The sequence below is a fragment of the Bos mutus genome, chromosome 19 (genome assembly GCF_027580195.1).
Source record: "Bos mutus isolate GX-2022 chromosome 19, NWIPB_WYAK_1.1, whole genome shotgun sequence".
Classification (NCBI taxonomy): domain Eukaryota; kingdom Metazoa; phylum Chordata; class Mammalia; order Artiodactyla; family Bovidae; genus Bos; species Bos mutus.
The window spans coordinates 39,566,626-39,589,509 of NC_091635.1; the positions used below are offsets into that span (position 1 = coordinate 39,566,626).

A 22,884-nucleotide genomic window follows, 5' to 3' on the forward strand; every position below is an offset into this window, starting at 1 on the left:
ATTTTTTAAGGTCTACCTTTCCAACACACACAATTTTAAATATATTAAAGATCTAAATGTTAAAAGCAAAATTATAGTAGAACAGGAAGAAAGAACAGGTGGATATTTTTGTTCTGTTGAATGTCTAGAAGACTACTGAAGCATGATACAAAACTGAGAGGCCCAAAAGGAAAAAGACTGAAGGATGCGACAACAGGATATTTGAAGTTTGAAACTTCTTCAGTTTAAAAGTCAGCATAAAGGACAAATGACAATGAGAAAATGTTTGCATCATATTTAAGAACCAAAGGGGGTAGCATCTATAAAATAAAGAATTCCTGTACACAATAAGAAATAGACAACTAATAGAAAAATAAAGAAGGTTAGTAATAGACAAATTTATAGAAAAACACAAAATCCTCCACCTCATTAAAACCCCAAAAAGGCAAGTCAATGAGACATAATTCTCATCTCATCTACCAAATTATCAAAAATTTCAAGTATGATAAATCTGTGTTGGAGAGGATGTAAGAACCTGGCAGTCTCAAATACTATTGGGTTATGTGTAGATTCAGTTAACATTTCTGAAAAGCAATTTCACAACAACTGTAAAAATTATAAAAAGTGTGCATACACAGGAGACTTCTGGGCCTTATGCAATATTCTGCTTCTGGAACGGGATGCAGTTTATGTGAGTTACTTTTGGGGAAATATTCAGTTGTGCATTTAAATTTTGTACACTTTTCTGTTTGTATAAATTGGTATAACATTTACCAAAAAAGTGTGCATACTCTTTGACTTAATTATTTCCCTTCTAGAAATATCCTTGTATATGTGTAAAGATAGAAGGGATTTGTGTGTGATTTGTAGAAACAAAATATTTTAAAGAGCTTTAATGTTAATCAATATAGGATTGGTTAAATGATGTAACACTGGTTTAAGAGAATATCATAAAGCTATTAAAAAGAATAAGGTATCTTCATAGATACTATTGGAAAGATGGCCATGATATATTAAGGGGAAAAAGCAGTCTGCCTAACAATATTGTAGCAGTAAATCATTCTTTTAGTTTACCTTTTTTAGGCTGTAAAAGTAATACATAATTCAAGAAGTTTTGAAAATAAACAAGCTAAAAATAAATCATCTGTAATCCCTAAACAAAATTTATTTTAGCATTCTTTTAATGTATTTTTCTAATCTTTGTTCCAAGTATGACTGTATTTTTACCAATGCAATAATACTAAATATGTGATTGTATTTCTTGATTTTTATACTTAACCATATATTGTGAGAATTTTTCATCAGATTTAAACTGTAAAGTTGATTCTATTTATTATATCAAAATGTAAAGATGATATATGTGTGTGTGTGTGTATATATGGTAAAAATTAAAGTCAAAAAGGTATAAAATAAAAATAACTTATTTTTACAAATAAAAACACCATACCTTGAAAAAGAAAATAAGTCCTAAACTTCAAGCTCCTGGAGGCAATGACTAATCATATTTTTTAACGTCTCATTTCCTTCGTGTGGTGGTTAGTACACTACCACAGATCTTGTTTCTATTAAAGCAGATTTTTCAGTAAAGTTGGGAGACTTCTATTTAGGGGTGTGATCGATTGACCTGGCAATGTTGGTGAGTGCTGACCTGGCGATGTTGGTGAGTGCCCATCACCACAGCAGCATGAGAAGTGCAGTGCCATACTTTGGGAGCCGCCCTCAGAGAACCATGAATTTTTTTTATCTGTTCATAATCCCAGGTGCTATATCAAAAGTGTTTCTCTTTATATTTTTGTTTCCCTGTCAACAATTTCTGTCCCTTTTAGTCCTGTCAGTTGAGAGAACAGGCAGTATGATCAGGGAATCAATCTAAGGTTTAAGATTTCTGCCTTTTCAGTCGTTTTTGAAGTGTCACCTTCCTATAGACTTTAGTCAGTTGTGGGAAACAGTGTTCAGGGGAGAAGACCCAGTGGTTAAAAAGATGTTACTCCTAATCTCTGCGTGTTCTGTGGTCAGCTTGGCAGCACAGATGGCTTTGTAAGGTGGGGTGAGTTTTGCGAACCTGGAACCTACTCAATCAGTTATTTGACCATCCTTATTGGGGTCATCACCCCAATTAAATAATCACCTTGTACCTTTTCACAGTTATTCTCAAGAGAACCCTACACTTACAGCTTCCACTTTATTGTCTTTGTACTTCAACCAAATGCAGTCTGGCTTCCAACACCCTTTTGAAACTGTTCTTGAATGAAGGTCAGTAATGACCTCATTGCTATATCCAGTGGCTTTTTCTCAGTGCTAATCTTGATGTCTTTGCAAAATTTCATTTGACCACCCCTTATTTTTGAACTCTTTTCACTTGTATTTTATGACACTAACTTCTGGTTCTCACTCAAGGTTGAACCATAGAAACATGAATAAATATAGCTAACATTCATTGAGTATCTTTTTTTTTTTTTCTTCCAATCTCCCACTTAGTTCTTATTTGTGTGAGGAAAATACCACTGCCATTTTACAGGGGAGAAAACGTGTAAAGAAGTTGAGTAATCGATTCCCATTGCACAGGTGATAAGGAGCCGTGGAACCCAAGGAAGAAGAGCCCATCTACCTTAGCTGCTGTGACATGTCTGGGAGCCATTTCTTGTTGTTGTATAGTCCCTAAGTTGTATCCAACTCTTCTGCGACCTCATGGACTGTAGTCCACCAGGCTCTTCTGCCCATGGGATTTCCCAGGCAAGAATACTGAAGTGGGTTGACATTTCTTTCTCCAGGTAATCTTCCTGACCCAGGGATTGAACTTGCTTCTCTTAAATTGGTAGGCGAGTTCTCTAACACTGAGCCACCAGAGAAGCCCATGGAGAGATTTCTAGAGGTCAGCAAATTTAGCTGTTTGACTTCATTTCTGCAAAAAAATGCCATTGGGATTTTGATAGAGATTGCATTGACTCTTTGCAATCAAGTGATTGTAGATCACTTTGTGTAGTAATGTTATCTGAACATTACTGTTATCTTCTGATCCAGGAACACAGAGTGTCTTTCATTTAGGTCACTTTCATGCACATATGCTGCACCGTGTGGTATGTGGGACCTTAGTTACCGACCAGGTAACTGGTCGGTATTGAGCCCATGCCCTCTGCATTGGGAGCAGGCAGTCTTAACCACTGGACCACCAGGGAAGTTGCAACAAATATATATATATATTTTTTAACAAATATATTTTTAACTCAAGTATAATTGATGTGCAATATTTCAGCTGTACAGCAAAGCCAAATCAATTATATATATATAACTTTTATTTAATATATATTCAGACTCTCTTCCAGTATAGGTTATTACGAGATATTAAATATAGTTCTCAGTGCTATACAGTAGGTCCTTGTTTATCTATTTTGCATATAGTAGTGTGTACCTATAAATTCCAAATAGAAATTCCCATTTATCCCCCACCTTTACCATATTTACTGAACACCAGAGGTGAGTGCCTAGATCTGATCCCTAACTCCTACCTGCTAATTGAGATACTTACTTCTCAATCCCTCAGGTTTCCTAAGGATGGGATGGCTCAGTGAGACCTGCTGCATCACAAAGATGTGATGGGCACGGGGCTAAGGGAGGAACACCTGTGCAGGCAGTGTGCATCTCACAGGTACATTTATTCATGCCGGGAGGACAGCACAGGTTCCCATTTGACAGCTTGCTAAAATCTTCAACCAGACTGATGTTCTTTCCAAAAAAAGCTGGTTAAAGACATGAGTAGGCGCTGAACTAGAAGATTTCAAAGCTTTTTTTAATCAGTACTTCTGATTTTATAAATGATAAAGCCCATCAACTCCATTCCTACCCAGATCTCCTGGTAAACTTGGGTACAGCATGGCTTCATGGGGATCCAAATATTTTTAATAAAGCTTTGAAGTATGTGAATGTAGGACCAATGACACAGGCTTCCTAATATGTGAGATCTTTCTTTTCTTTTAGATCTTTTTTTTATATATTTTACTGAAGTATTGTTGACTTACAATGTTTAAGGTGCACAGCAAGGTGATTCAGTTATACATATACACATATTATTTTCAGATTATTTTCCATTATAGGTTATTACAAGATACTATAGTTCCCTGTGCTATTCAGTTATCCTTTGTTGCTTGTTGCATATCTATTTTTAAAATTAGAAATCTAGCATTCTATTCATACTAAGTCAAACAAATGGAATAAAAATGTCCTAAATTTTTTAGCTAGGCAAAGATTCATAAATTTTATAAAATATGTATTTTTAACATAATATTTGTGTATATACACAAAAGCTTTTCTACTTGATAAAGGCTTGACAACAAAAAAAAAAATTGGAAAACATAAACTAGCAACTGGACTATGTGATTAACTTTTATCTCATTTCACTTTTCTATGTCATGTTCAGTGCTCCCATTTCATTTATAGATCCTTCTTTTTAAGTTAGACATTTACAGCTATAAATTTCCATCTTTGCACAATTTTTGCTGCATTTCATACTTTTTGGTATATTGTATTTTCATTTTTATTCATTTCAAGGTATTTGCTAATTTTCCTTGTGATTTCTTTTTCGGCCCATAAGTTAGTTAACAGAATGTTATTTAATTTCTGCACATCTTTGAAATTTTCCTAGTTTTCCTTCTCTTATTGATTTCTAGTTTCAATATGAGACTTTGTGTTGTTTCAGTCTTTTAATCGTTAAGACTTGTTTTGTAGCGTAACATAAGGTCTCCAGTTAACTTTGCAGATTGACATAAAGCTCAGAAGTGGAAATAACTTTCTGATGGTCACATATTTATTTAGTTATAGAACTAGGGCTGGAGTCCAGATCTTTTGACCCTTAATCATTCACTGTTGACATTTTATAAGACAAAAGTGAAGGGGCTTAAGGAGCCTAACTTTGCTGGCTTCTGATTTCTATCACTTAAAAGTAAGCATTCTTCAAGGTTTTGTTTGTCCTGTTCCTCCTCCACACATTCTCTAGCTGCTTCCATCTATAGCCTTCCTCCAGCTTGAAATGCCAGTCCCCTTTTCCAATTCCATGCCTGTTATTTCTACTTGAGTGATCTTTGAAAACCTTAGAACCAACATGTGATAAAAGGAACTTGTCTTCCTCTGCATTCTATCAGTAAATTTTCCTAGCATTCCTATATATATATATATATATATTTTTTTTTTTGTTGGGCTGGGTCTTCGTTGCTGTTCGAGGGCTTTCTCTAGTTGGGGCAAGTAGGGTGCTACTCTTTGTTTTGGTATACCATCTTCACATTGTGGTGCCTTCTCTCCTTGAATATCATGAGCTCTCAAGCGTGAGCTCAGTAGTTGTGGCTCATGAGCTTAGTTGCTCTGTAGCATGTGGAATCTTCCTAGACCAGGGATTGAACCTTTGGCCCCTGCATTGGCAGGTGGATTCTTATCCACTGTACCACCAGAGAAGTCTAAGTCTCTTATTTTTTTGTTAATGGTACTGCCACTTATTACCTCAATGACTCAGGGTGGGAAGGTAAGGTTAATTTTAATACTTTTCCCTTGCTAATATCTTCACCTCATGCCAAGAGTTGACTCATTGGAAAAGACTCTGATGCTGGGAGGAATTGGGGCAGGAGGAAGAAGGGACGACAGAGGATGAGATGGCTGGACGGCATCACGGACTCGATGGACATGAGTTTGAGTGAAGTCCGGGAGTTGGTGATGGACAGGGAGACCTGGCGTGCTGCAATTCATGGGGTCGCAGAGTCGGACACGACTGCGTGACTGAACTGAACTGAATATCTTCACATCTGATTAGCTATAAACTCCTGTGGTTTCCCTCTGAAGTACTATTCCTGTTTGTCCTTTCCTTCCTATTTTCACTGCTATCATCTATGACCTTTTAGTGGTATTAATGTAATAGCCTGATAATTTATCCTGTTCTTTAATCACTGCTATACAATATTTAATAATCTTCTTAAAGAATAATTATGATGGTGTCATCCTCCATGCAAAATCATCAAAAAATAGCTTCCTTGTGCCCACTGGAGTGCAAACATCTCAGCTTGCCATCCAAGGTTCTTCATAATTTAGTTCCAACCTTTTCATTCCACACACACAAAAAAATATATATATATATATATTTTTTTTTTTTTAACATATTTGGCTGCAACGGATCTTAATTGTCCTATATGGGATCTAGGTCCCTGACCAGGGATGGAACACGGGGTCCCTGCACAGGAAGTGTGGAGTCTTAGCCACTGGACCACCAGGGAAGTCTCCTTATTCTACATTTATTGCAGACTTTACCACACATTTTATGTTCTAATTACCTGAGCTTTAGTCTTGCAACATACCGCATACTGCATTCAGTACAAGGTGCTAGGAATCCACTGGGAAGCAGTACAGACCAATGGATTCTTTCCCATTCCTGCCTCCTGGACCTCATTCTGATCTCGGCCCTACTCTTCTGCACCTTGGACTCCAGACCAGACTTTTCTAAGAACTTCTCTGTTCCTACCCCATGGCGGGCCTAAGGGGAAAAAAGAAAGCCAAGGGAGAGGAACAGAAAAAGACTGCAAAGTGCGAAGGTGAAGTGTGAAAACTGGACCCTTCCTTCCCCTCACAGCTACATCAGGGCCCTCAAAGAGGCCCAGGACTGAGCCTGGCTGAGAAAACAGGAGAAGTCAGTTTCAGAGAGGATGGCTTGTCATTACGAAAACCTTCACAGCCTCTGGTTTCTCTGCCCGCAGTCCAGGCTCTGCCGCTCACGGTCTTCTGGAGCGGTCCAGGCCGGCCTCACCTGGCCCACCTCGCTCCCTCGGGGCGCTCTCCCTCCCCACAGAAGCAGTTCCCGCCTCGAGCGGCCGCTGAGCTCTCGGAGGAGGGGCGTCTAGCTGGTTCCAACCTCCTCGGGCGCCGAGCACCCGGACCCGCCCCCCGCGCCAGTTGCCAGGGAGCGGTTGCCATAGAGCTGAGCAGTTGTCCGCGTGCGCAGGCGGAAGTCCCGGATTGAGGCGCCGCCATTTTTCCTGCCCGGACGCGGAGCGAGAGGCTGAGAGTCGGAGACGCTATCCGCTTCCATCCGTCGCGCAGACCCTGCCGGAGCCGCTGCCGCTATGGATGATCGGGAGGATCTGGTGTACCAGGCGAAGCTGGCCGAGCAGGCTGAGCGATACGACGGTGAGTTGGGGGGGCAACGGGGGGCTGCAATTCTCGGACCCTCTGCCGCCGCCCACAGAGGCCGGGAGCGGGAGACAAAATGGCGGCATCATCGCCGAGCCCGGCCCGGGGACGTGGATTCGGGAAGCAGGAAATAGCCTGTGGGCTCCCAGAGCGGTAGGAGGCTCCAGGCCCAGGAATTTGACCCCTTGGGCGTCCTCATCTGCCGACACAAGAGAGCTAGGAGGCCAAGGCCATGGGGTGGAGGAGTTGGTTGTAAAATGGCGGCTGAGGGGAGGGCGAGTCCTGGGGCGGGGGAGGGGGAGGAGATGGCGGGTGCTGTCTCCGGGCGAGCAATCCCCAGGGGAGCTTCTGGGCCGGTTTTGGGACGTGGTGAACAATTGGGTGGCGTGATGAAGGAAGAAACACCCGCCACATGGGAGAGAGCGGCAACCGGGAGCTGGAGCGCGGGCGCCTTTCAGGGAAATATGGCGGGTGGGGGCGGTGGCTTTTCCCCGGAGGCCCAATGTGGGGCGGCGGCTGTGGAGTCTCACAAAGGAGAACCCTTAGGAGCCGAGGGCTGCTCCGGGCTTGTGGTGAGGGGCAGCCTTCGTTGGTGGTGGGGGAAGGAGGGAGGGAGTGGGAATCACTGCAGCTCATCCCTGGGCGGAGGCCAGCTGAGATGCTACGATCGGATTTCCTTCCCTTAGGCCGGCACAGCTTGTAGTGGCGTTTTTTGGGTTTCCCGTTCAATCTCGCCTTTTTCTAGGGAACTCTAGAAAAACGTCCCTCACGCTCCTTCTCCTCAGACTTAGCCCGGAGAGCTCGAAGTTTCTGTTAGCATTTTCCGTAAACTGTAGAATGTGGAGCTGGAGACAAGGAGCCCCTGGGTCGCTCTCGGTGCCTTTCCCATGCCTGTGCTTCAGTCCAACGGCATTTAAAAATGGTGACTTTCCTGTGCATACGCAGCGTTATGACAAATGGAATGACCTGGTGAAAAATAAAAAGTTTTTTCGAATAACGTTTAGTGGCTATTTTGGTTGACTCCCCTGGCTTAAAATGGGTGTTCTTCCTTCGTTGGGGATCTTTACCAGTCCCAAGGCACTCAGCAGAGACTTGGGGTTTTCTATTAAGAACGTAAGGGATCTCGGTAGATCCGTTTTCTTCCCTCCATTTTTAATAAACGGTTTGTGCAGATTTGAACAATTTTTCTTTCATTGCTCCTTTGTTTTTAAAGGTGCCATAGTCATTTTTCAGAACTTTATTGAAATGCCCTTGTGTCTGTTGGGTCAGTCCCAAACTGCTGCTTTTTTAAATTGCCCCTCCCGACATGGGTCCCCCTCCCCCCATTTTGGACCTTGGTACTTGAATTGACTCCACATCCGTTAAACTAGCATTATCAAAACAAAAAATCATATATATGGTTTTTGTGTTTTTAATGCTGTTGTGGGATGAGAGATGGTTGGATTCAGGTGTCATTGATCTTGAATTAAGCCACTTCAGAATGCTGTGTGGGGACTTCCCTTGAATGCCTTTGGTCACGTGAATAGCCTCAGGGCTAGTCCATGTGTGTCACCATTCATTAGGATTCGGGAGTTTGAAAATTAGGAGGAAAGACCTCGAACCCAAAATTTAGTAAAGATCTCTTAATTTCGTTTCATAAATCCTTAAATTGCTCTTTGTATTGAACAAGATTCTTGTTAGGAGGCGGAGGGAAAAATATGATGGGGAAGTACAGCTCAAGGTCAGATTTGTCTTTATTTCAGTATTTAAAAGTCAAAACATCTGTAGGTATACTTGTAATGAAAGTTTTTTTCTTCTCCTCTTGCCCCAAATAAGTTCCCCTCTTAATCTATCACTGCCCTTGGGAAGAAACTCGAAATTATATTGGAATGTTTTCTCTTCTGTAGGGATTTAGTCTCTGAGTAAAACTGCTGTGATCACCAGAAAGGAAAGTTTTTTTTTTTTTTTTTTAAGAACTTGTTTTAAATACTGATTGGAAGCTCGTGATTGTAGCTTCCAAGTCAGTGACAGTTCAGTGTGAAATCATATTTTGGAATTGAGTGTTGAGCGTTTTTGACCAAAAGCTTAATTGGTTATTCAACACAGGGCTGTAGAGCCACATCCTTAACGTTGATCAAATGTTAGAGGTGTCCTTCAGGATCAAAAGGTGGTGGGGGGGGCGGGGCGGGTGGGATATGACATCTACCAGGTGTAGCGGAACTCCTTTGATTGTTGGGCACAAAATTGGAAGGGATTCATTGGAAAGGAAGAAGAGGAAGACAGTCATTAGGAATCAGTCTGTACCTGTGTCCATTCCTTAATTGGGTGCAATAATTCAGTTTTGTTTGTGGTAACAAAAAATGATTCCGTGGTTTTATTTATCAAACAATTTATCAAGTATGGGGAAGGTGAAAAATACATTTGATGACTTGGTTTGGAGTAGTTGGGTGTAAATACTGGCTTTGCTTCTTGTTTCTGCAGTACGTTATGTTTTTATTTTGCACATTATGTTGAACCTAATACTACACTTTTTGGTAGCATCATTTAATTCTGTACTGGAGAATTGGAATCAATTGATAGAGACTATTTAATGATACTGGAGGAGGAACTAAGCTGCCTTCAGGAAAAGGACAGTTTGAAATTCCAGATAGAAAAAGTACAGAAGTTTGGGGCTAGGACGGTTGACTTTCAAGATTAAATCTAGCCTTCTGTTACATAACAACAGTAGTGTTAGGGATAGTTTTTATATCATTCATAGTCATATTAAGCGGGTCATCTTTTAGCATTACTGAAGTCTTAACTTTGCATCATGTATATGAACCATATGAGGGATAGTGGTGGGGACATGTAAAAAGTTACACCTTTTGAGAATACAGGGATCCGCATAAACTACGTTTGGGTTGTAGGGTAGTTGCTGGGTTTGTCCTTCCCTCACTTCTCTTCTCCCTGTGATGACGAGCTGAGCTCCACATGAGATAGGGGTAAAATTTTGATGGGTTAGGTTTGATTCAGTCTGTGACTGCAACACCAGGAGTGCATCTCTTCTGAGTGCTTGAGAGCACCCCTTTTAAGACACCAGAGCCCCATCTCTGACTTATTCTGAGGGGTGGGGTGCAGTTTTTCAGTCAACTCCTTAATGTCCAGCTTGTTAGGGGAAGGTGGGTAAATTAACTTAGTAATGAGTTTAAAAGCACAGGTTAATTATCAGTCCTTTAAGTCAGTAATTTTTGTTGCTGCTGTTTCAACTAAGTTTATTGAATGTTTTTTCTTCCTACCTAATCATAAACAGAGTTGGATAATGCAGTTAGAAAATTCCTCCTACTTTTGGATTTTGTATTTAAAGTAGTTGCTCTATTGTGATACTTTTGTGCAAGTACACTATATATAGTTTTGTTTGTGCACAGTACAGTATTGTGCATATTGGGCATTATTTCAGTCTATTTTGTTGGTTTACAAAACTATGGGATAGAATGAAATCATGAATCTTTGCAGTTTGAGATGGTGATAGGGTAAATTCTTACTGTGGACATTTCTAGGCACTCTTTTCACCTTTGTACGAAAAGGTCTCAATTTGAGTTCTAGTGTGGGGAAGAACACAAATAATGAAATTGAGCAAATTTTGGATTTTAGTACAAGCAAACCCACTGAAAGCCCATACAAACAAACAGTTTTTTCATAGTTGTTTAATAGGTTGGTCAGGGAAGTATGAAATATTTAAAAAATTTCTTGACTTTAACCTGATAAAGCAAGTGAAATTTTATCATAGTAAATTAATGTATCTAAGTTTACAAATCAGTTTAAAATACTTTAAGAAGTTGATCTGAAAGCATCTTTTTTTTTCCTTTGAAGGTCTGTAAGGCTTATTTTGCAGAAGTTTTCAGCCTTATATATCAGTAAAGTGTGCGTATTTAAATAGTAATGACAGGCATAGGATAAAGGTTAAAATTTTAAACTTTATAAAATTCCGCGTTTATATAGAACTTCCCATTTCGCAGACTACCTTCACAAAATTTTTTACTTATTTCATGTAATACTGATATAAGTAATGTTATTTCTATTTTATGGTTCACGAAAGAGAATTTTGAGATTCAGTGATTAAAATTTTTTTTTTCTATATCACATGACTAGTTGGCAAGTATATAGCAGAGCCAGAACTTGTCTGTCTGACCTTTAGAGCAGCCAGTACTCTTATTTCTCCTGAGCCACTCACAAAAGACCTATGTGAAACTAAATCAGATGGTGCCTTGTGGGGGAAGGGAGTATTAATTTTTTTTTAAGCAGTTATTTCACATAATATGTCTTGGTATTTGTGACTTGACTAATATCCATTGTAACCTTTTGTTTTCTTTCAAAAACAAGGCACGGTGAATGAAGCTACAGTGAGGGATTGTAGGTAATTTAAGTGTTGGTATTAAAATTTTTTTGGTTTATCACAATGTCTGTGCTGGGATACAGCTTAGTGCCATGCATTTCTATAAAATACTTTTAAAAGGTGTCTGCCCCTCACCCTGGTCTTAATGGATGCAACCCTTAAATTAATGACACAGTCAGAAATTTGGGGGCAGGGAGGTTGGCAAATGATTCACAAATGTTCCAAATAGTAGCTTAGCTAGCTATCAGACAGAATCTGTTAAGGAGTAGTGGGAAACAGAAACAAAATTATATATTTACTGTTTTTGAAGTGGTTAGTTAACAGTTTGATACAGTTATATACTGATATATCGAAGTTGACAACTTGGTTTGTTTAGATAACTTTTATTGTTTGAGCTCATGAAATATTCATGCGGGTCACACTCCTAGGAACTGTTTCAGAAGTTCATTTAAGTTTACCAAGTTGTGATAACTGCCGTAATAATAAAAGGGTCATCATAATTTATAATCCAAATCGAGATACCTTGAAATGAAGGGATGCGAATTCATAATTGTGAAATGGGTTGTCTTGAGCTGCAAACTTGACCTATGATCATTCCGTATGTGTTCGTGTATATGTGTGTGTGTGTGTGTGTGTATGCATGCATGTGTGCGCTCAGTTGTGTCCAACTCTTGGTACACTAGGGACTGTAACCCATCAGGCTTCTCTGTCTATGGGATTTTCTTGGCCAGAATACTAGAATGGGTTGCTAATTCCTCCTTCAGGATTTCTTCCTACCCAGGGATTGAACTCCACATCTCTTGTGTCTCCTGCCTTGGCAAGTGCATTCTTTACCACTGAACCACTTGGGAATCCCATAATCATACTACTTAAGACCATTTCTTGCTGCGCTGGTTGTCTCATTGAGAAAGTTCCCTAAGCTTTGTCCATCCCTCTACCACCAAGATCTTAGATCTGAACCCCCAGAATATTGGTTTTCTTTCCAGTGAAGTTACAATTTGGCAGAACATTAGACAAATAAAAGGCAAAGTGAAAGCTTTCTTCCTCGCAGTCCCCTTTCCCCCAAATAGGAGCTAGAAAAGTCATGGATATGGTAGTTGCTGAAAATAGAGCTTGCTGGCATACCAACTAGTCAATTTGACTGATAGTGTCAAAGCCAAGTGTGTTGGTTTTATATATGTCTACTTTGAGCTAGACTTGTGTATAAAAATACTTGCCTTAGGTGTTAGCAGCAGCATCTGTCTTACGTTCAGACCTTTCTCCTCCAAATAACATTAAAAAAAAATTATTTGTCTGTAGTAGGTCTTAGTTGAGGAAGAGGGGGTCTTTAGTTACAGTGTGCGAACTCCTAGCTGCAACATGCGAAATCTGGTTCCTTGGCCATGGATTGAACCCAGGCCCTCAGGATTGGGAGCACAGAGCTTTAGCCACTGGACTACAGGGAAGTCGCCCAAATAACATTTTTAAAGTCTTCACCTGAGTCTTGTCATGACTGTTATGTTCAGAAACACCAAATCCTGAATCGTTCAGAAAGCATGATCATTATGCTGATTTATCTTTTTTGAAATTTAATCTTGAATTTATTGTCCCTCTTCCAGTGGTCCATTACAGTAGCTGGGTAGATGGGTTATTGATTTGTGATTAGGGCAGGATTTTATCTAGCTAAAGCAGTATGAAATGTGTTTGTTAAACTCTTTGTGTAAAATTTCAAGGAGACACATTACTATGAGTAAGAATTATGACTTTCATACTTTGGCAGATGTGGTATAGTGCAGAGGCCTTGGAATCATTCTGAATTCCCCATCTGTAGAATGGAGATTAATAGTGTCTACCTTGCTTGCTAATTTACAGGGTGTTACGAACTTGTGGGGTTTTGTACACTGCTGCTGCTGCTGCTGCTAAGTCGCTTCAGTCGTGTCCGACTCTGCGACCCCATAGACGGCCTCCTACCAGGCTCCTCTGTCCCTGGGATTCTCCAGGCAAGAACACTGGAGTGGGTTGCCATTTCCTTCTCCAATGCATGAAAGTGAAAGTGAAGTTGCTCAGTCCTGTCCGACTCTTAGCGACCCCATGGACTACAGCCTACCAGGCTCCTCCGTCCATGGGATTTTCCAGGCAAGAGTACTGGAGTGGGGTGCCATTGCCTTCTCTGCTACAACGTGTAATTATGAGGTAGTAGTATTAATTGTGAAGACTTTGTATTACCTATTGTCAGAGATGATGTGAATGTTTTTGCTGCAGAACTACATACATATTAGAGAATAACCTTTCTTGAGTTATACTTAGCAAGTGTATTCTCATGGATTTAGTGTCCAAGTTATATTTGTATAAAGGTTTTCAAAATAAAATCCTTAATCTTAACTCTTCTGTAAAATTGCATATCCAGAAGATGAAGATTGTCCAAATTTATTCTCAAGTGATATAAAGCTATTCTTTGGCCATTATGAGCTGACATGTAGTTCTTTTCGGCCCTATCGTGGCATGCGCGATTGTTCCCCTACCAGAGATGGAACCTGTGCCCCCTACCAGTGGACTGCCAGGGAAGTAAGAGGGACTTCCCTGGCAGTTCTTTGATACTAATTTCAGGTTAATATCCAGGAGGATATACTGATCTCCCTAGCGAATATAATACCTGTTGTGTATAGGTTTGGGATGAAAGGTTTTATAGTTTAAAAAAAAAAATAGATCAGTGTTAAAAATATTTGTATGTTAACAGTCTCAGGTTACTGACTAGGAAAAATTATTACCAGTTTCATGAGAAGTGATTCTAAAGGCTTAGTGTAAGCCTTGGGCAGTGAATGGGTTCTGATAAAAGAAAGCTATGAATTAATACTACTAAATCCTTGGTGGTTAGTCATTTGAAGATACAGTAGGACTTTGGAATGGCTGTTGTGACTTCTTTTGTGTTGTAGAAATGTGTCCTGTTTAGGAGTTTGTGTGATTAATTTGCCCATAATGGGCTAAATTATAAATTAGTAAACATTTTGATAGGATTACCATGAAAATTTCAAAACATATGCCCTTTGACTATAAAAATGTCATGTAAGACAGTTATGATTTTGCTTCTATAAGTTTGTCAAAAGGTATTACTACAAAATTTTTTTGGTGCAGAGTAGACCCCCCCCACCCCCGGCCAAGTTAACTCTGGGAACTTCCTGGTGGTCCAGTAGTTAAGACCCCTGAGCTCCCAATGCTGGGAGCATGGGTTCAGTTCCTGGCCAGGGGACTAAATCCCACATGCCACAACTAAAGAGCCTACATGCTACATCTAGGACCGGGTGCAGCCAAATAAAATAAAAATACATTATTGTGAAAGTTAAGGTTTGTGTGAAATTTTGCAGAAGTTATGGAAAGATTTAGACTTTGAGCTCTTTTTTTCCTCCCCTCCCATGTGTGCCTTTGGTCGTTTACTTCCCAGTCTTTCTCTTTCTACCTCTACCTCCTCTTCACTTCATCTTTTTGGTTCTGCTACAGATAGATATGGTATGCACGCCTGAGGGAGTATCTTCTTAAATTCTGAGGAGAAATCTGTTTTGAGTAGAGTAAGAGGGATTTTTTTCCCCCTCTGTCAGTATTGAGACTAATGGGAACGATAACCTTTCTGCAGTCAAAATTGTAAAATCTTTGTAAAAGGATGTCTTGTTTTTCTACCTACCAGAAACTAGTTAGGAATGTTTAAAATTTTTTAAAGGGTAAGTTTTTTTTTATTGGACCGGTTGCATGGCTTATCAGATCTTAGTTCCCCAACCAGGGATCAAACCTAGGCCCTTGGCAGTGAAAGGGGAATTCCCAAGGCTAAAAATGTTTTACTCTTTTTTTTTTAAGAGAAGATACAAATTAATTTTAGAGTGAGAGGCTCCTCTGTTTAGGCTGGTGGGTGAATAAGAAAAATGGTACACATTTGAGTGTCAAGAGTATTGTGTTTGAAAAGCCTTAGTATTCAGAGTATGTACTAGGCACTTGGGATTCATCAGTAAACAAAATAGACAAAAAGTCCGTTCAAGGGGCTTATTTTGCTTTTTTATATTTTTTATAAATGCTTTTTATATTTTTATAAACTTTTTATAATTTTTTATAAAACTTATATTTTTTATAAATGCTTTTATTTTTAAAAATATTTATTTGGCCGAGACAGGTCTTAGTTGCAGCACTTGGGATGGGACCTTTGCGTCATGCGGGGCCTTTTGTCAGAGCGAGAGGACTGTAGTTGCGGCTTCAGTTGTTGAGGCACGTGGGCATAGTTGCTCCGCGGCATGTGTGGAATTTTAGTTCCCCAACCGGGCCTCAAACCTGTGTCCCTGCATTGCAAGGCAGATTCTTAACCACTGGACAACCAGGGAAGTCCCTATATAAATGCTTTTTAGAATTACTCTTCTATTAGCATGTGTAATTAAGAGTTAATTTGAGTTAGTCAATAACAATACTGGTGTTTGGTGTAATTGTAGGGCATTATATCTGGTGCTGGTTCCTGTCCCATATCAAAGACTTTTGTAGAAAGCTACCTTTTTTCTTCATTAATTAACTAGAGTTACGTGATATTAGCAAAAGTTTTCCTCAAAAATTATTTTCGTAGACTGTAATCATAAAGTCCTACATTAATACCATCTGCTATTTATTGGCAGCTATTGCAGGTGCTTACCATTATCTCCGTCCTCAAAAACAACCCTGCAGAGAAGGTGCTACCCATTTTACAGGTGAAGATTAAGAACCTTAGGAACAATGACAACAGTAGGGGATCGCTGGGATTCAGCTAGTCTTTTCTTTTTTTTTTCAGCTAGTCTTTTCATGTCCAAGCTGATACTCCACTCACTTTCATATTTATATGTATGGAGACATTAGTTCAAGCCAGTTGCTCTTTTTTGTTCCTTACATTTTAATTTTATGACTCAGAGGTTGCTTTGAACAGTCTTTTGGCTTAATTCTGTTACCTTTTATATAGGAAGAAGACAGAAGAGTAATATGTAGGTTTGAGTATATTTTCTAGTGAAGAGATGAAAGTAGCTATGAAACAAATTAATTTCAGCTGGGGATTGTGTCTGTAACTTTGGGTTTTACTCCAGTCAGCTGAGCTACTGGTTCACTTAATTATATAATATTCATTTTATATAATTAAGCGTAATGTGAGTGGTGGTCAGAAGGCCTGCAAGGTGAGGCCTCAGTATACCCCAAGTGACATCGACTTTTAAGGAACCACCAGGATTAGTGAGGGAGTGTCCGTGAATGTTTTCCCTCAGAGATTGGTTTTGCTTTTTTTTACTTTAGTTGATTTTACCTATTTGCACTTTCTAGGTCTGTTTTGTCCCCAGGATAATGGATTCAGATTTGCTGCATTTGCAGTTCTTTCAGTGCAGCACTGTCACATAGTTCTCTAGGAACCATGCAGCACAGGGACTCTGGGTATTCTGATCATTTGGGAGAAGAGGTGTATAAAGTCCTGCTTCTCCTCCCAAATAACATGAATGGAATTTCATCTTTTTTTTTTTGCTAGTTGTCAAGGATAAAGAGAATTTAGAAAGACTCTACCCTCATTGTTCTTTCCAGACAAGAATTGGTCTCAGTGTTAAACTTGACAGTAAAATTCAGTTGTAAGAAACTGGATTTATTAGATTATATATATGATTCCTTAAGTGTAATCAGTAGAATTCCATTTATTAATTTGGAATTTTTCTTAGTGTTTTATATTTTAAAGAAGTGTCTCCTTTCTCATCACCCATTGTGAGAGTCTTTGTTTCTTTCTAGCTTTGGAGTCTTAACTAGTGCTTATTCGTCAATCCCCTAGCTTTTTCATATGGCCATTGAGTATGTTCACATTGTATTTTGTTTAATCAAGGAATCAAGAAATTAAACAGTGTTGAGCATGAGAAAAATACTACCGTTTGTAAATTCTTAATATGAGACTGAAGCTTAGAAGCTCTAGGAACTTAATGATACAACCTTTCTCTTTATGTATCTTTTCAGTACATGGCTTTTCAGGTGGGTCTTTTGACCTTGGGTTTAGACCAGTTGCTAAGTCAAGTCAGTTTTTCCTCTTTCCAACAGTTAATATATACTGTTAATATGGTCCTTCCTTTATCTTTTGCAATTGTAAAAGATGTATTATTTTATTTACATAAAGTAATAAGATGCTAACTACATCATGACATACCATTGATTAAGAAAAATCTGGGTTTCAGAGATGTGTGAAGTTTCCTAAAATAAATATGTGTTTATAGTATATATACATAATATGCTACATTCTTTCTTTGAAAAGTCATTATATATGTTATTCAGCCATGTGCCTTTTTCCCTCAACAAAACATTTTGAATATAAAAGAAGTTTTTAAAAATTGGACCATTTCAACCAGTCTAACAGGAAAATTTTAAAATTTCTCATTTGTTCACCTTTGTCAGTCTACCTTTAAGGAAGGAAACCTTTCTAAGAGATTTTACTGTGCAGCCATGGTTGAGAACCACTGGAATAGATCATTTTTCAAACGTATCGCTGAATTAGAGTCACTGAGAATGCACTGAATTAGGGTCCATTCAGTGAGAATGCACTGAATTAGAGTCAATGGCAACGCACTCCAGTGTTCTTGCCTGGAGAATCCCAGGGATGGGGGAGCCTAGTGGGCTGCCGTCTATGGGGTCGCACAGAGTCGGACACGACTGAAGTGACTTAGCATCAGAGAATGCTTCTTACGGCCTTTGATATATAATGGAACTATATGTAAGCTTGTCCTGTTTTTTTCTAGTCTCCCGTAAATGTGTTATCATACTTTCATAATTTAAAAAAGTTAAAAAATTAAGGCATTTGATGGGTACGCAACTGTAATACAGACTTTAGGTATATAGTTGTATTTGACTAGATGACTTTGTAGAGCTCACTTAGAGGCTTTCTCAGCCATTTTTCCAGAGTTAAATATTATAATTAGCAAAGACCCTGAGTTTGAGAATATGATAAATTTCTGTGGCAATACTGCATAATTTTTTGTCTAGTTTTTAAAAAAAATTGTCAATTCTTATTTTTGAGTGGCACTGCATACCTTATGGATGGACCTCTGACTAATTTTTCCCCTTAATTTAATGTAGTTTATTGATTTCTCTCACTTTTCCCTGTATCTGCCTCTGTATTTTCATACTATGTTTTGATTAGTTGATAGGATTAGGAGTTCACGTCTTCCTCTTCACAGACATTCCTGAAGATTTCTCCTATATATCCATTCTTGTACTTTTTTTTCTTTCATTGTACTATTTAATCAATAGATATTTATTTAACATTTCTTAAGAATGTTCCCCCTTGTGAATGATAAAATAATTTATGATACCTAATATAAAGGAGTTTACTAGGAGTTTAGTTTTCCTCCTGGAGAAGGAAATGGCAACCCACTCCAGTACTCTTGCCTGGAAAATTCCATAGATGGAGGAGCCTGGTGGGCTGCAGTCCATAGGGTTGCAGAGAGTTGGACACAACTTCACTTTCACTTTTAGTTTTCCTAGTTTTGATAGATGAGATACTCATTGGGGTGGATAAGATTTGGATGGTGGGAGAGGGGGGTTGCTTCAGATGTATCATCAAAAGTACGATATGGGGTGAAGCATATGAGGCCTAAGAATGGAATTGTCTGGGCCAGAAAGAAAAAAAATGAAGCCAGGTTATACAAGAGGCTTTATTTATTAGATTTAAGTTCTATGTGTATTTTTTGTAATGATAAAAAGTTTAATTCAGCAAGAGTATAAAACAATGCAAGTAATGCTCCGAAGTGTATATAGTAAGAACTATGGGAAGAAGTTGACAAACCTATTACTGTATTTGGAGGTTTCAGTAAACATCTCTTAGTAAATGGTAAGTCAGGCAGACAAACACAAGTGTAGAAACTTTGAACAACACAATTAACAAGCTTGGATGAAAGAACATAAAAGAAAATATATACCCAGCTGTAAGAGAGTATACATTATTTTCAAGCACAAATAGAACATTTATAAAAATGCATTATGCAGTCATAAAGTAAGTCTCTGCAAATTTGAAACAGTAATCCTTATAGACCATTGAATTTTACATTAATTGGTATACAGATCACCCAGAGGTGGTCTTTAAGTAGAAATGATAACCAGAGGGTTGTGATGGTGGATGGGATTCTGCTTTTTCTTTTTTTTTTTTGGGGGGGTGGATTCTGCTTTTTCATAAGCCAGCTGATGTCTGATGTTACTTGTCTTCAGACTGTACTTTCCGTATCAAGGATTATAGACAATGTTCTTCAACTGCAGTTTCTTAGTTTGAGTTTCTCAAGAAGTGGACCCTGAAACAAAAAGATTTAGGAGCCAGTGATTTACTTTGTTGGTGAAGGAAACATCAGTTGGAACGTGAGGGCCAGCTGATAGCCGATAAAGGTGTATTATCAGGCTAACTACCTCTGTGGGCAGTTGTTACTGAATTACCATGGAAGAGCTTTGAAGACCAGTGTCAAACATATGTCTCATAGCCTTCTACTGGAAACAGAGAGAAGTCAGTGCCTGACTTCAAAGGACAGGCTGATATGCTTATTAGGGACAAATGCAGCTGGTGATTTGAAGTTGAAGCCAGTGCTCATTTCTTGATTTCTGAAAATCCTAGGGCCCGTAAAAATTATGCTAAATCTACTCTGCCTGCACTCTATAAATGGAACAAAAAAGCCTGGATGTTTAGTATGTCTATTTATGACATTCTTTATTGAATATTTTAAGCCCACTATTGAGACCTACTGCTTAAGAAAAAGGATTCCTTTCAACATATTGCTGCTCATTGACAGTGCACCTGGTCACCCAAGAGCTCTGATGGAGATGTACAATGAAATTAACGCTGTTTTCATGCCTGCTAACACAACATATATTCTGCAGCCCATGGATTAAGGAGTCATTTGAAGTTTAAAGTCTTATTGTTTATGAAGATAGTGATTCCTCTGGTGGATCTGAGTGAAGTAAATTGAAAACCATTTGGAAAGGATTCTTCATTCTAGATGCCATTAAGACTAAGTTCTGTGTTCTTTATTTAGCTCATTACTGTGTCAAGTGCTTTGTCAACACTCCAAGTGCTTACATCTTCCTGGATTCCTGTTTGTTTGTTTTTAAATCTTACAAGAGGCAAACAAAGAAAAGGATTTTAACATGTTATTGAGTTCCTATTAGGTGCCAGGGAGTTAATGATGCAATCTTGTTTTAACCCTCATAACCCAGTGAGTGGTGGCTATCTTCCAAATTGTAGGTGAGGAAACAGGTTCATAAAGGTTAAGTGATGTAGGTCAAAGTTATATGTAGCTATGACAAGAATAGTAAAAATGATAACTGGAATAAAATAAGACCCCTTTGAGAGGCTTCCCAGACCCCCTATTTTGTTTTCAGCATCCTGCTTGTTTCCTGGTACTCAACACAAAATGTACTTGTAGATGTCACATTTTTAATTCTGTCTGCTTTAAGCCATTTAAACTTTTGTTTAAAGAAAAATCCCAGGAATGACTTCCAAATCTTGACCAAACTCTTTACTCAGATTACTTTTTTAATAGTTCTTTCTTAATACGTGTAAGATGTGTGTTGATATTTTGGTCAGTTTTAATGAAAGGTAACTAGTGACTACTGTAGCATTTTATTTCTCTAGGAACATGTCAGTGATAGAAGAAGACTCCTAAAACTACACACATTAGCTTTTTATTGTGTTTTTAGATCTTTTCCACATTATTAACTGTTGGAATTAAAAAGATTTTTTTTTTTTTTGGTTGCAACATGTGGTTTGTGATCTTAGTTTCCCAACCAGAGATCACACCCAGCCCCTTGACAGTTAAAGCATGGAGTCCTAACCACTGGACTGCTAGGGAGTTCCCAGTTAAGAATTTTTCAATGGACTGAGTTACTATTTTGAGTAATGTAAAATCTTAAGTTGTGTTTTGGCACCGCATAGAACTCTTTAGTGATTTGGAAGCACACTCAAAAGTGCAAAAAACCTTTTAAAGTGATGTATCACACACTTTGTGACATAGCTGAATTATTAGTGGTAAAACTAAATTGTCAAATTCGGCAGGGATTTTAATGTTCTATTGCCAATATAAGTCACTTTCGCTTTCTGAGAATATTTATGTATATTTTTTTTTTCTGAGAATATATTTTTGTAACCAGCTTAATCTGATGGGTTTATGAAAATATAGCTCTGTCAAAAACCATGTTCCCTAGGGATAATACTGAATTTGTTTGATGGTTAGCTGATAATACCTGCCCTTAAAATTACCCAAATCAAATTTCTTTTCTATGCTTTATGGTACATAATTGTTGGTGCCAGTAGTGTATTTGTCACTGTGACACAGAAAAAGGATAGTTTTAGAAAAAATTTGGCTCTATCTGTATATTCCTAAATATTAATGGTCATTGCTACTAAGAAGTGAATCATAGAAACCTCACAGAAGCCATGGGTCCATCAGATGATCTGAAAGCAGCATAATACCTGGACATTCACATAAATAACTTCCTTAAAAAAAATAGATTTATGTTTTTGGCTGTGGTGGGTCTTTGTTGCTGCACGCAAGCTTTCTTTAATTGTGGAGAGCGGGGGCTGCTCTCTTCATCGTGGTGGCTTCTTTTGTGGAGCACAGGCTCTGGGCAAACAGGCTTCAGTAGTTGCAGCACGTGGACTCCGTAGTTGTGACACACAAGCTTAGTGGGTTCCGAGCATGTTGGATCTTCCAGGCCAGGGATTGAACCTGTGTTCCTTGCATTGCAAGACGAATTCTTAACCACTGGACCACCAGGGAAACCTCTCACAAAGGTAACTTTCTATAGAAATACTGTCATTGGTTTCATGAGATCAGAAGTATCTCAGTGAAGACTGCTTCTTATATGAATTGGTCATTTTCTGGGACTCATTCTAAAGATCTGCAGTATATGGTAAATTCCTCTTAGATTTAGTACCTTGGAAATTTTTTTCCCAACACACTTGAAACTTCTTTTTATCAAATACAGTAACAATTTAACTTGGAACATTTTAAGTTATTGCCTCCGTTGTCATTAACCATAGGCAAAATTCGTTATCTGCGTTAATTGCCTGTAATTCCGATGCATATCTATGCTTTTACAAGTAATGTCTGATTTGACAGTTTTTAAAAATCTTAGTGTGGTTTCATTGGCTTTTTTTAAAGCTATATTGAGTCACTGTGGTGTGCCCTCCCCCCTTCTTCCAGCCTCTTGTACTTGAGCAGTGAGGTCATGTGAGTTGTTTTGGCCAGTGAAATGTGAGCAGAAATTTTTGTCTGTCTAACTGTGTAGTGGCAGTGACGAACCCTTTGCTGATTTCTTGTTTCTCCCCTTGCTTCTTGGACTGAAGTACCAAGCCTGAAGTACCAAATGGTACAGCTTAAAGATAGTGGCCTCTCCCAAACATTTGAGAAGGAAACCTT

At 38.7% G+C, this 22,884-nt stretch overlaps 1 protein-coding gene across 2 annotated transcripts in view; it reads left to right on the forward strand.

The window, feature by feature from the left end:
- Positions 1 to 6,961: 6,961 nt before the first annotated feature.
- The window catches only part of YWHAE (tyrosine 3-monooxygenase/tryptophan 5-monooxygenase activation protein epsilon), a 34,798-nt gene continuing 18,875 nt past the window's right edge, over positions 6,962 to 22,884 (forward strand). For both annotated transcript variants that reach the window (XM_070390289.1, XM_005888230.2), the window contains exon 1: positions 6,962 to 7,137. In XM_070390289.1, the coding sequence (XP_070246390.1) occupies positions 7,074 to 7,137 (64 nt within the window). In that variant the 5' untranslated portion in view covers positions 6,962 to 7,073. The remainder of the gene's footprint in view (positions 7,138 to 22,884) is intronic.